Source organism: Pollicipes pollicipes, unplaced genomic scaffold (assembly GCF_011947565.3).
Source record: "Pollicipes pollicipes isolate AB1234 unplaced genomic scaffold, Ppol_2.1 Scaffold_4219;HRSCAF=4965_pilon_pilon_pilon, whole genome shotgun sequence".
In the NCBI taxonomy this organism is placed as follows: domain Eukaryota; kingdom Metazoa; phylum Arthropoda; class Thecostraca; order Pollicipedomorpha; family Pollicipedidae; genus Pollicipes; species Pollicipes pollicipes.
In genome coordinates, this window is record NW_023596448.1 from 25,415,039 (window position 1) to 25,429,191 (window position 14,153).

The following is a 14,153-nucleotide window of genomic DNA, read 5'->3' on the forward strand; positions in this document are numbered from 1 at the left end:
TGACGGAAATATGGAAAATTTCCCCCGTACTTTGACGCAATAACTGGAAGGCATGCATCCATTGAAAAACCTTAGTTTACAATGATATAAGGTGTTCTAAACATGCATATAATGAAAGCGCGGGAACCGGCCAACCCTCCCGCACCTCCCTGTATTTACAAGACTCGTGCGGAATTAGTGACTCGTGACGGTCACATACAAAACTTCGCGTTGTATTCGTAACAAAAGCGTCATTATGCGTGGTCTCATACCCGGCTAATTTTCTTTCGTCTTCTACCGATACAACAATCAGTAATATCAGAGGGTCTTCACAAGATTTTCATGCTTGTTTATTCAGTATCAGACAAAAATACTACTTTGTTGATTTCAGTTTTGACACAATATTATAAATAAGCTAGATCATGTAGCATTTTGTATCGCAGAAGCGGTAGACCTGTCTACTCATTCTTCATACTTTGAGCCTCATGACGAAGTGACTATCGTGCGCGACTTTCGTGAGGGGAGGCGGTGGGCTATGTGGTGGTAGTTTTGTGTTGCATTTTTTATTGCTAGTTGGGTGCTTTGTATTTGTTCGGATGAGGGAGAAAGTGTATGAGTTATTTATGGCAATGTGTGCCTTACTTTTGGTCGCATGGAGCCTGTTAAAAGTGGAATGAAGAGGCACTATTTGGGACACCGGATTGCTTTTATAATGTCTGGATAGCTGGCTAGTATGGCTCATATATCGTATATGCGTGTTTTTTAAATATTGCGTCGTGCGTATCCTTGTTTTTGCATTGTATCCATGCAGTTGAATTGTCTGGTGGGTGGCAAGATACAATCGGGTGAAGTACTATCAATAGGTGTAGACAAACATTCCAGATCAATTATTTTTATTACCATTGGATATTGTTGATGGACTGGTGTAGACATGGTATTCCCAACTCAGATGTGAAGATTCATATCTAAGCCAAAATAGAATATTGTGTTTAAGCTTATGTATGCTGCATGCTGGACAAAGGCCAATCAGTCAGTAATAACTCCCCCATGCAGAAAATGCAGGTTCAGTTATTTACACTGCTAAAAGCAATTATTTTCTTTATTTCTGGGTTCAAAAATTTATAGGGTTGATCATGATGCTAATCTCAAGACTCATCATGTTCTGGTACTCCATTTTCAGAGCATGACACATGCTTGGTCTGATGCATCATTGCAGTATGTATACAGAAAAGCAACTGCTGCTTAGTTGCTCACTGTCCTCAAAGTCAAGATGGTTTAATTTCTGCTCTTTGGCTCTATAAATATTGCAAGCCACCTAGGTTTCAGGTCTCTAGGTTGCTCACTCCGGGGGACCACATGATACAAATAATGTTGCAGGCCTTGGTACTCTCATTTCATAAAACTAGATCTTGATGCACAATCTACTGACATTTTATAATACCTAAATATAAAAAAATGTCAGAACAGTAACATAACATGTGATATTTCATAATATGACCCTTTTCCTTTTCAGATTGTTTCATGGTTTTAAGAAAAAACATGGCTAGATTTACCATTCTAGTATTGCTGTCTTGCTTAATATTGAAAGTTCTAGCTCTGTATGAAGATCAAGCAGGGAAATTTGATTGGTAAGTCCCAGAAATTACATTTTTAATTGTTAGGCTGTGAAAAATCCAGTGGCTTAAGACTAACATAGTTTTGCCATGCATCATCATTTTTCTTGTGCCATCATCTTACTTCATTCTGTCCTGTGGCATGCTGAAGATGGATGCATTTGTGTCTGAGCAGTGGCACAGCATCTCTGTGTTGCATTATAACAACACCATATTTGCATCATGCAGAGACTCCATTCTGCCAGTTTGTATCAAACTACCATAACCCTCCTTGCACAATCATTGTTGACCCAGCATGTGTAAAGCTGGTGCTGAGAGCCCTTTGCAGTAGAGTCCTTCCCTGATGATGACTGCTGACCCATACCCATTGATCATCCCTGCCTGTGCTGACTGCAGGCGGCAGCAGATGGTCGGCCGGCCGGCCCACGTGCTGTTCGACGCGAGCGGCGCTGGTGGCTACAAGCGCCTTGTGATGGCCACAGAGGACAATGTACTGGCTGCACTCAACCACAAGTCAGGTGGGCCCATAGGCTGTGGCAGGGCAGGATTAGGGCCTGACAGAAGCTGCTTTTTCAGCATGCAAGATGCCTTTGTGCACCTCTATAGCAGTCTATTGCTTAATCTGTTTAGCTGGTTGAAATGCTTGCAGGGATATCTGTCAATACATGGATGGTCGATTTACTGACATCCATGCATGTGGAGCTGTTCACATCCATCACCCTTTTCTTTGCACCTGCATGCTTCAGAAAATACTGGGGAGCTACCTATCTACTCTGCTGGCCTTTGTTTGCCAGTGTGTGACCTCTCACTTCACCTCGGTAGGTCAGCTGATCTGGCGGCGCGTGCTAGAGCGGGGCGAGAGCGGCCACATCCACCTGCTGCTGCCATCTAATGGCGACCTTGTGACCTACTCGGGCCACAACCTGCTGCGCGTTTGGTGCGCCGCCACCGGCCTACTCATCTCTGAGGCAGCGCTCGACATCGCCCCAGCCAGCGGGTGCGTAGCCCGGGACCAAAGGTCACGTGGTGCCCCCCTCTGAGGGCTACCTCGCGGGGTCGAGCCGGCTCGCTGCTGGTCCGAGCGCCCAGCGCGTGTGGGCGGATCAAGTGTCGGGGTTTGGTTGGTGCTCGCGGCCAGCCGTGATTAAGGTCGAGGTCGAGCAGTGACGGACGGCGGCCGTGGAAGGGCTGCCTGCGGAGGTGCAGGTGCCAGTGCCTGGTCATGCAGCAGTGTGGATGGATTGTTATGGGGCTCGTGGGCTGTCTGCAACATGCAGTGGGAGCTGCGTCCGCGGGAGATCCGCGTGGTGTCGCCAGCGGTCCACTGGGTCTTCCCCCATCATGGAATGCAGGGTTGTCAGAGCAAATGGTTTGGTTGCCCATTGACCTTTTTTGGTATTTTATGTATGTATGCATGTAGCTTATGTAGCAATCTTTGTGGTATGTTTGTTCTTTTTTGAATGTCAGAACATCATAATTATTAGCTATATCCATCCATATATATATATATATATATATATATATATATATATATATATATATATATATATATATATATATATCTATATATATCTTGTATCAATTATCATATAAATGTCTTATTAATATTATCTCAAATGATATTAATATTGCTGTATCTGAAATTGTGATGCTTCCCCAAACTATGTAGCAGTCTTATAGAAAATAGCCTTGCCTCAAAGTTCAATAATTGGCCTGGCGTGCATTTTTTAAACGCATATTGCCAGTGTTCCGCGAGTTTTAGTCGTCCTGCTCGCTCACTTGTCGCCACAATGTGTGTGTTTCTGCTGGCCCTGCCCCGCTGTGCAGTTCACCAGCCGGCTCGTCAACAGCGCGGCGGGTCTGCACGTGCTGACATCGGGCCGGGACCAGCTGCTGGCGCTGCAGCTGGGGCCCAGCGCCAACCTGCACCGCATCGCCCGCGGCTCGGGCCAGGTCACCACGGCTCCGCTCAGCACGCCCTGGGCCGGCGCCGCCAGGTGAGGCCGCCGGTCGCGCCGCCCCGGCCCGTCCCACATCGGGCGGGGCTCGTGGCGAGGGACGGGGCGGTGGGCGTGTTCTGTGGTGGAGCTGGTGGTGTTCGGGGCCGGTGCTTGGGAACCATTCGACACAGCGGCGGTCAGTGTTCAGAAAATCCGCCAATCAATCGGAACTTAGCTTTTCTGTTAGAGATAAAACGGAATGAACCCGCCAAACCAGACGATTGTTGAGGATGAGGAGATTTGATAACCTGCAGGGAATCTGTGCGCTCATCAGTGGCACGGGCCGTTTCCAGGTGCGTGTCGGGCGCCGGGGCGCTGCTCTGCTGGGACGCCGCCGCCAGGGCGCTACACGTATTCACCGCGGCGTCCGGTCGGTTCTCCACGCAGCCCCTCCCGCCGGCGCTCTCCGCTAGCCAGGAGCCGCGTGTGCGACACCTGGGCAACGATCTGTTCGCCATCGCCGCCTCCGGTCGCCTGACGGTGGTCCGAGTGACTCCTAGTTTCGAGGTCGTCCAGGAGATGGCGGGAGATATGGCGTGCCTTGCGCAAGCTGGCGGCGAGCAAGTTCTGTATGTCGGGAAGTACTCGAAGACTGGAAAAGTACCGGTGAGCATTATGGTTTTTTAGAGTGCACTGTTGACAAATTCATGCTGTTACACTTCATACGAATTTTCTTTCGATGTGAGCTGTTGTATCATTCACATGCTCTTTCCTTCACTCCGCGTTCTAGGTTAGCGCCACTCCTCCGGCCTCTGGTCCAACCTGAGCCGCGCACAATCCGCCCGTTACCATCGGGCTAACTGACTGCTCTAGCGCCAGCCCGGTGTTGCTCTAGCGTCAGCCCGTGTTGCTCTAGCGCCAGCACGGTGTTGCTCTAGCGTCAGTCCGGCGTTGCTCTAGCGTCAGCCCGGTGTTGCTCTGGCGCCAGCCCGGTGTTGCTTTAGCGTCAGCCCGTGTTGCTTTAGCGCCAGCACCGTGTTGCTCTGGCGCCAGCCCGGTGTTGCTTTAGCGTCAGCCCGGCGCTGCTCTAGCGCCAGCACCGTGTTGCTCTAGCGTCAGCCCGGGGCTGCTCTAGCGTCAGCCCGGTGTTGCTCTAGCGTCAGCCCGGCGTTGCTCTAGCGCCAGCCCGGTGTCGCTCTGGCGTCAGCCCGGGGCTGCTCTAGCGTCAGCCCGGCGTTGCTTTAGCGCCAGCCGGGTGTTGCTCTAGCGCCAGCCCGGTGTTGCTTTAGCGCCAGCCCGGCGTTGCTTTAGCGTCAGCCTGGTGTTGCTCTAGCGTCAGCCCGGGGTTGCTCTAGCGTCAGCCCGGCGTTGCTTTAGCGTCAGCCCGGTGTTGTTCTAGCGTCAGCCCGGTGTTGCTCTAGCGTCAGCCCGGTGTTGCTCTAGCGTCAGCCCGGTGTTGCTCTAGCGTCAGCCCGGGGTTGCTCTAGCGTCAGCCCGGCGTTGTTCTAGCGTCAGCCCGGTGTTGCTCTGGCGCCAGCCCGGTGTTGCTTTAGCGTCAGCCCGGCGTTGCTCTAGCGTCAGCCCGGTGTTGCTCTAGCGTCAGCCCGGGGTTGCTCTAGCGTCAGCCCGGCGTTGCTTTAGCGTCAGCCCGGTGTTGTTCTAGCGTCAGCCCGGTGTTGCTCTAGCGTCAGCCCGGTGTTGCTCTAGCGTCAGCCCGGTGTTGCTCTAGCGTCAGCCCGGGGTTGCTCTAGCGTCAGCCTGGTGTTGCTCTAGCGTCAGCCCGGTGTTGCTCTAGCGTCAGCCCGGGGTTGCTCTAGCGTCAGCCCGGCGTTGCTTTAGCGTCAGCCCGGTGTTGTTCTAGCGTCAGCCCGGTGTTGCTCTAGCGTCAGCCCGGTGTTGCTCTAGCGTCAGCCCGGTGTTGCTCTAGCGTCAGCCTGGGGTTGCTCTAGCGTCAGCCCGGCGTTGTTCTAGCGTCAGCCCGGTGTTGCTCTGGCGCCAGCCCGGTGTTGCTTTAGCGTCAGCCCGGCGTTGCTCTAGCGTCAGCCCGGTGTTGCTCTAGCGTCAGCCCGGTGTTGCTCTAGCGTCAGCCCGGCGTTGCTTTAGCGTCAGCCCGGCGTTGCTTTAGCGCCAGCCCGGTGTTGCTCTAGCGTCAGCCCGGGGTTGCTCTAGCGTCAGCCCGGCGTTGCTTTAGCGCCAGCCCGGTGTTGCTCTAGCGTCAGCCCGGTGTTGCCCTAGCGTCAGCCCGGCGTTGCTTTAGCGTCAGCCTGGTGTTGCTCTAGCGTCAGCCCGGTGTTGTTCTAGCGTCAGCCCGGTGTTGCTTTAGCGTCAGCCCGGTGTTGCTCTAGCGTCAGCCCGGTGTTGCTCTAGCGTCAGCCCGGGGTTGCTTTAGCGTCAGCCCGGTGTTGCTCTAGCGTCAGCCCGGCGTTGCTTTAGCGTCAGCCCGGTGTTGTTCTAGCGTCAGCCCGGTGTTGCTCTAGCGTCAGCCCGGTGTTGTTCTAGCGTCAGCCCGGTGTTGCTCTAGCGTCAGCCCGGGGTTGCTCTAGCATCAGCCTGGTGTTGCCCTAGCGCCAGCAAGGTGTTGTCGACTCTTGAGCCTGGTTCCCATTGCGCACGCATACACACCCTGCATTGGTAATTTTTTCCACAGGGTACCCATCCTGCTTGCCCGATGGTGTAGCGGAGGCACGACTGAAATGTCCCGCTACTATGTATCCTTGTCTAAATATGAATAATCTTTGTATCTTTGTCTATATATAAATTATATTCTTGATCACAGCTTCCATATCCTGCCGGCTGTTTGCTGAGGTGTTTTGTACCATTCTCCTCCCTCCATGTCAATCGAGACGACCTCAACAACCGCCGCGCTCGTAAAACAGCAGGCAACGACATGCTTCCGCGTCTAATCCGGCTGGCCCGGCAGGCGGTGGAGTTCTCGGTCAGTGCGCCGGGCGGCGGACAGGTGGCAGCACCGGCGGGCGCCGTGTCACTGACTGCGCGCCACGGCACCGTCTCCGCCTGCCACGTGACGGTGGCGCCGCGCCGCGACGGCGGCCAGCTGGCGGCGCGCGCCCTGCTCGTCGGCGACGACGATGCCGTCACCATGACAACTGTCGGAGGTGGGGAAGGGGAAGATGCGAGTGATGTCTCGTGCTCGGTGGAGGCGGTGAGGGGCGTTTTGCTTTGGCTTTGCATGTCTCAATTTGCGGTGCGGTGGTAGATAAACTGGCGCGACTTTGCGAACGCCGCTCAGGATTTTCCTCTGTTGCGTTTGGGCTCAGGTTACAAGCGGTTATTAGCAGCTCAATCTTGTCCATCATTGTCACCAGCATCATCGCCGTCGTTGTCACTTCTGTCGTCATCACGGTCGTTATTCGCGTGACTGTGAGTTGTCTGGGAACGTCGGCACGGGTCTATGGTGGGCGTGTTCGTCAGGCGCATTGACGGCGATTGTTTCGTGCCGTGAACAGATGGTCTCTTGCACAGTCCCCGCTACAGCATTGAAAAGCACCCGACCCACGACCGGTATTTTGAACGCTCCGCTATCGTATGATAAACCCGATATGAGTGGGGTTGTGGTAAGCTCGCATATACCGTCCCCTGCTGTTGCCCGTGACCCGTGCGTCGACCTTGTTACCGTTCTCTGCTCAGAACAGTCAGCCCCATGTCCTGTGCGCTGACCCCCCCCCCCCCTCGCGGTGGTGGCCAGGTGACGTGTTGTTCACGCGGGAGGAAGCGCTGGCGTCGTGTCCCGTGCGTTGACCCCCTCCCCCCTCGCGGCGGTGGCCAGGTGACGTGCTGTGGACGCGGGAGGAAGCGCTGGCCTCGGTCGTGGCCGTAGAGGTGGTGGACCTGCCCATGTCGGCCGGCGACGTCAGCATCGAGGAGGAGTTCGGCGACCCTGCCGGTGAGGCTCCCGGATGGTGGACCGACGTGAGCCAGTCACTAGGTGCGAGGTTTGAGAAATTGCTGGGCTTATGTCCGACTCTGCCTCACTGGCCCCACGTTTGATCGAAGTCCCCGTGGTAACGAATCACTGCGTCTCCAGGGACTAAAAGGTTTCGAATTTTGTCGGAATTCTTGGCCCGTCGCCAAGAGCGAAGGCTTCTTTCCACTCCTTGCGGCTAAAAAAGAAACTAGATCAAATCGGGGTAAAAGGCCGTGTTTTTCGTGTATTTTGAGGGCATGTTTAGCCATTCTTCCCCACTTAGCCCCTCCCCCCTTTACTTAGTTTACAAAACTGCACTTCTCGCGTCGCCGCGCGCCGAAATGCAGCATCGAACCTGCGAGATGCGGCTGTGACAGTGGTGATGACGATGCCCGAGGCACGAGATGGCGCACCCGCATGAGACGGCCCCCGCCGCCGCTCTGCCGGCCGAGTGGATGTGGCATGGGGGTGTTCCGCGCTGTGGTGACGTCACTGTCTGGGTCGGTGACGTCACAGACGGCTGGTGTGCGTGGTCTCAGCACCGTGATGATGACTGGTGATGATCCACCGTGATGATGACTGGTTATCATCCACGGTGATGATGACTGGCTGTGATCCACCGTGATGATGACCGACACCCTGGTCGTTGGCCGGAGAGCCGGCTTGGTGCGGTGACGCCACGCGGCAGGCCCGCGGCCGTGGGCCGGCGGCGGCGGTGGCTGGTCCATCCCGCCGCGCTGTGTCGCCCTGGGACGCTGTGGCTAGGAGGCTCGGTGGGCGTCGTCACTGCCCACTCAGGCGCCGCCATGGTGGGCTCGGTGGAGCCGGTGGCAAAGGCTGGCATCAGAGCGCGGCGAGTTATGTGTTGCTGCGTGGGATAGGCGCCCGCTCCCGTCTGCCGGCACCGGTGTGCTCTTGGTCCCGTAGCAAACCTATCACAGTAGGCGAAGTTTGAGCGCTCATCGCAAGGCGCCACGTCCGCTACCGACCCGTGCTACGTTGCACAGCGTGACAGAATCGCGCGAGCAAAGGCGGCCGTGGAGGCCGAAATGTCCTTGCCAAAGCCCGAGAGACCGCATCCAGCTTAAAAAGGCGTGCATACATTTTTGTGAATATGAGACCAAACCTACGAAAAGAGTCCACAACCCTAAATCGAGTTCGAGATCGTAGTCCGAAATCGTCCCTAAAGTGCATTATTTTCCACCGAAGACACTGAACTTCTAACACCCTGGCCTCGCGTCGGCAGCCGGTCCCGTGTCGGCGTTCGTGCGCCGTATGACATCACAGTGGAGTCAGCTGGCGTCGCTGGCGGCGTCCGTGGTGTCGGGCGAGGTGATCCAGGGCTCTGACGTCACACATCTGACGCGCGACAAGTTCAACCTGCACAAGATGCTGGTGGTCGTCACGGCCTGTGGCAAGGTGAGGACGGAGCGGCGGTCACGTGGTCACGTGAGTGCAGCGGAGCTGGTCACGTGACCTGTCGGGGAGAGGCGAGAGGGATCGCATAGCCCGCCGGCGTCAGGGCATGGGGGTGGCGTGATTCCGCGGCGACAGGGGAACGCCGGCGGCGCTCACAGACCTGACGGGCTATGCGTGATCAGGTAGCGTCATGACTTGGCGTAACTTGACGACTTGATGTGACTGGACTTAAATTAGCCTGACTTGTGATCTGTGCGGTCTTAAGTGGTCGGCGGGTCGCCAGGGGTCACCAGACGTGGTAGTAGCATAGCGGGTAGGCGCACGACCCAACGGTAGGGGTGTTGCCGGGATTTACCACCACGGGGGGGGGGGGGGGGTCGCGGGTTGGAAGGGGTCGGGGACATTGATTTCGCTGATTGCCGGTTTGGGAGACGAAGCATTTTACACAAAATGATCGTCAGTGGTGCTCGAGGGAGCTACGCAAGGCTTGGTTACGTAACCCGGCGGCGGCAGGAGAGTGCTGGCCACGTGACGCTCGTGGGCGGCGACTCGGCTCGGTCCGGCGCGCACAGCGTTGCCAGATGATGCCGGCTTTAATGCTGGCTGGGGCGCCGGGCGATCGGGGGAAGATAAGGAGCTGAGGGGCGTGAAACCCTCCGGCTTACAGCAGCTCAGACAAGCAGCTGAGGGACTTGAAACATTCCGGCTTACAGCAGCTCAGATAAGCAGCTGAGGGACGTGCAGCCCTCCGGCTTACAGCAGCTCAAGTTCCCGGGGCAAGTTCGGGATTCACCGTAGAAGGCAGCGACTGAAAAGATGGCACGCTGTCTTTACGAGGCCTTCCAGTTTGGGGTAGATGTTCGACAGAAACATCAGGTGCACTGCGGGGCGACTGAAGACGAGGGGTCTCGGGCCCGGTATGCGGCTGCTGGTCGCGTTGCCATTTGATGTGTGCGTCCGGTGCGGCGCTCTCGCCGCGAGGCCGCTGTATTGTTTCGGTGGTGCATCGGCCAGGGACTTGTTCAACGTTCTGAAACCCAGCTGCTCTCCCCTCGCGCAGCGGTTTCTTTTGAATGCGTGGAAGCTGGTGCTGTAGTGAGCTGCGTGGCCGCGGGCTCCCGTGTAATCCTGCCGTCGTTGGCAGGTGTCGTGGTTGTGACAATCACGCTGAAGTCCATGGACTGGGAGTCTTCACATAGGAGACGGTTTCTGCTTCGGTCGCAGTATATGAAGCTTTACAATGTGTGAATATTGAACGAGGGGGTGTGGACACAAGCAAAAAAAGCCGGCGCGAGATAAAGCCGATGGCGGGACTTAAAGAGAGTGTTCCACATTTGTATGGGGTTTGGAAGTGAAATGGCCATTTTGAAGATCATGCGTTGCAGTTCACTGCCTTGCCTTTCTGAAGACCTAAAGCCCTGTGGCTTCTGAGCTACACGCCCGCGAAGACGTGCTGACTTTGGGCAGACCGTTCTGGGGCCATTCATGCATACATGACCTCATATAAGCGTCATTTGAATCCTGCCACGCTATTGGTCTCGCAGAGCCCAAAGCTAAGAAGAACATTGTCCGTCCGACTGTTCAGACTTGGCCCTCCGCGAGTGCGATTTCCAAACAGAGATGACGTCAGTTGGCTTGCACTCAACAAGGACTATGCTGTACCCGATCCAGCCGCGTTACGTCTTGTGCTACATGATATCAAGAAGTTGGATATGGCTGGTAGTTGGCACGGGAACACGGTTTGTGATCGAATAGCTTCCTAAAAGCGCCATAACCGAGTATGTGAATGTGAGTAAACATATAAAAATCACGGATGAATGTGCAAGAACACCACGAGAAAGGGTCAAAATAAGCGCATAATGATATTTGGTCCAGTGAACGTTTCCGGTACCGCCACTGCCATCTCTCGGTGAGTCGTGTACTACAGGTGAGCGCTAGAGTGGCAATTTCGCACGGCTCGTTCTGCAGCACCTCAGCGTCATACAAACGTTTCATGACGCAATCAAGCAATGACGTAATGAAGAGCATATTTACTAAGGAACGAAATTGCGTTGTCTAGATCAGTCTGTTCCACTGAAAGGGTGTGCTCCACATTTGTCTGGGATTTTGAGTTGCAAAAGTCAGTTCTTGAAGATTATTCGGTGCAGCTTACAGCCCTGCCCTTTTTTAGACCAAAACCCTCTAGTGTCTGAGCTACACGCCCGCGAAGGTGTGAAGACCATTTCAGTGTGGCTATTTCAAAGCCACCAAGGCATCCATGACGCGACAGTGACGTCGCTCTAATACCGTCATTCCATTGGCCATACGGCGATGAAGCCCAAGAAAAATATTTAGCAGAGTCCGTTATGTTCGGCGTCCGTGAGCATGATTTCCAGATACCAAGACCATCAGCTGGCTCCCAATCAATGGTGTGCAAGGTACGATGACGCAATCAAACAATTACGTATGGAGGAGCATATTTACGCAGTTGAGAAATTATATTGTCTAGAGCAGCCTTTTTCATATAAATATATTTCGATAGCTGTACGTGGGCTTGTCCCATCATATTTCATGTTTGCTTCAATATCTTCAAAAATGGAACATTCCCTCTAACAGTGGAATGAAACTGAAAATTCAAAAACATGGAATGAAAATGAAAAGTATGGATATGAAGGAATTAAACTCAGGTCAGTAACAGATACAGTGGGTGACTGGGTATCTTCCCACCGGAACAGCAGGAACAGGGAGGTCAGCATCTGTCGCCTCCGCAGAGGCCATACATACGGAACCCACAGTTATCTTCTGTCTGGAGGTCATCCACCCACGTGTCCTCGCTGCGATCGCGAACTGTCGGTTGCCCACGTGCTCGTTCAGTGTCGCCTTATGGAAACTGAGCGCAGACGCTTCTCTGGCCCCTATCCTTTGCGGGGACCGCATCTGTGCTCCCTGACTGGCAAAATCCGACCTATGACGCCAAGGGTTCTTTTTAAATGTCATGAAACATATCGACTTCAAATTATTTTCTCACCCGTTTAATCAGTGTACGACGCGAGCTCTTAGTGCCTAACTCATTGGTGAAGCATCGCACCCCGCAGGCAACACCCGTACGCACCGAACACGTGAGAGATGTATGGCACTTGAGTGGGCGCAAACTGACCGCGGCAGTAGACGCCACCGACAAATAGAAAAAGAACGTTCTCTTCAAAGTGTGCCGATAGATATAAGCGAGCTTATATTTCATCGAATCCGATGTTGACTTCGATATATTCAAATGTGGAGCATTTTCTCTGAGTGCGTTTTGAGAGCATTCTTTTTAGTTCTTTTTGAGAGCATTCAAGGAATTGAATGTACTAGATGTATCAGTTCTGAGCCGCATATTTGAAAGGTTCTGCGTACTATCGTAATTCAAACAGTGTCGTTTCGCTGAGCGCTCGTATTTTACGTTATAGGTTTTGCAGAAATGACCGACCGTGTGAAAAGTGTTGAAAAGTGTATGACCGTGTTGTCGCGTGCCAGTGTTGTACGTCAACATGCTTGCAGTCTGTCTTCAGGCATTGTGCGCGGGCAAAACGTGCAGAAGTGACAATAGTAGATGTTCTTCGTCTCTTGGGGCATTAAGCTGCCTTTTGGATTGTGATGTACAACTCGTTTGAGAGGTTACTGGAGTTGCATAACTCTGAGCGAGTCCAACCCCTTTAACCATCATACCACAGCTTCCTTAACACCTCCCTCCGTCCCCACGGTGGACAGACCAGTGTTGACACTGTACGTACTGGCGGGGAGTCCAGTGAATTTCCACCACCATGACACTACCAACAGCGGAAGTGCATTATAATGAGTCAAAGCCTCACCTCAACGACTATAATGGAGGCCAGGCACGCGTTTGCAGGGGGCATGTGCAGCAGAGACCAAACTCCGCACATGAGTGTCGAATGTTTTAGGCTCAGCTCGAACGCATTACTCCTTTACCGTACCCTGCAGTACCACACTCTGTGCTGTCAACCAATGGTCGCGGTGCACCCTCTATTCAGCCGATTGTGACAAAACGGGCCCTCTTTGGATATGTTTTTCTGAGTGTTGGCGGGAACGAGCGTGCCGTCCGCGGGTGTTTGTGCGTCGGCCCTCGCTCGTTGTGGAGGCGTCTCAGATGCTCCAGGGAGACGGACCGAGTGGCTCTCAAGTAAGCAACCACCCTGTCGCGAGTGACGCAGCTGCCTGCCATGGGCTCACCGCGCGGTGCGGCAAGAGGACCCGACCTGTGGTACACTGTGGCGACTCGCACCAGCGGCGGCAGAGGCAGAGGCCTTGTTGGTGCCATTTGAACACTTCAGAGAGAAGAGCGAGGTGCTCATAGTTCCGCTGCTGGAGCCGGGCAGGAGCGGGAACATACCGCCAGTGACGACCGCCCACTTTGGTGAATGACTAATGACTAATTGCTGACGTTCACGACAGCAGCGGCAGGCTGCCCACTTTTGCCACCTACCGGTCGCCACCCGCCTCCTCGTGGCCCAGACAAGAGCGGAACACGCGCCAGCGCAGTGGTCGGAGGTGCTTCACTAGAACGCCTTTACGTGGAGAATTGGGATGTCCCACTGCAGAGGCGAATGGGAAATGACCCGAGGTAGAGGACTTGAGTAGGTTGTGTTCGGAGAGGAACGGAATTTTGCAAACCGCAGACAGGAATGATGTGTTCACGAGTGACGGAAACGGGAGACATTGCACCACGGATTGTAACCGGATGTTTCCCAATGCCTGGGACATGTGTCCCTGCCTTCTTTGCAATGAGCTCGCATTCTTCTCCGATATCGTCTGTCTTTGTGAACATCTCTCTTCCTGTGGTGTTTTCCTTGTGTGTCCGTGAATAGACGTTCAGGGACACACAAGAGGTCCCGTCATATCGAAGACAGGAAACCGAGGCATCGACCGACACAACTGAGAGCTGTCTGTGGCAAGGGATGACATCTGCCCGGACCGACCGGCGGACTCTGCCCGGACCGACCGGCGGTCTCCGCGCAGACCTCTGAACGGGTTCCGCCCGTTGGAGCCGGCTGCGGCTGCCGCTCAGCGTCGGCCCGCTGGGTGGCGTCGACGCTGACTGACAAGGCCCCGGCGCCAGTGACCTACGCTTCAGCGAGCGGGATCGTGACGGTTATCACACAGCCTGCCGTCCCTGTGCTAGAGGGGCAAGCGTCTTCCTGTCTGGTACGATGTGCAATGTCTTCTCAACCCCCTCCACCACAACTTGTCGGCCCTGTGCTGGAAGAGGCAAGCGTCTTCTTTTCCCGTTTTTTTTTTTTT

The 14,153-nt window shown here is 54.5% G+C and overlaps 2 protein-coding genes across 2 annotated transcripts in view; one reads left to right on the plus strand and one right to left on the minus strand.

Moving 5' to 3' along the window:
- Positions 1 to 1,493: 1,493 nt before the first annotated feature.
- LOC119095918 (ER membrane protein complex subunit 1) lies at positions 1,494 to 8,941 on the plus strand. Its single transcript, XM_037218771.1, has 8 exons — positions 1,494 to 1,607; positions 1,989 to 2,110; positions 2,415 to 2,589; positions 3,443 to 3,589; positions 3,886 to 4,198; positions 6,453 to 6,648; positions 7,320 to 7,436; positions 8,704 to 8,941. Exons 1-8 carry the CDS (start codon positions 1,501 to 1,503, stop codon positions 8,931 to 8,933), a joined length of 1,407 nt encoding a protein of 468 aa, XP_037074666.1. The 5' UTR covers positions 1,494 to 1,500; the 3' UTR covers positions 8,934 to 8,941.
- An 87-nt stretch (positions 8,942 to 9,028) lies between these two features.
- LOC119095058 (ER membrane protein complex subunit 1) overlaps positions 9,029 to 14,153 on the minus strand; it is a 36,296-nt gene continuing 31,171 nt past the window's right edge. The window contains exon 13 of the mRNA XM_037217957.1: positions 9,029 to 9,036. Coding sequence (XP_037073852.1) covers positions 9,029 to 9,036 — 8 coding nt within the window. The remainder of the gene's footprint in view (positions 9,037 to 14,153) is intronic.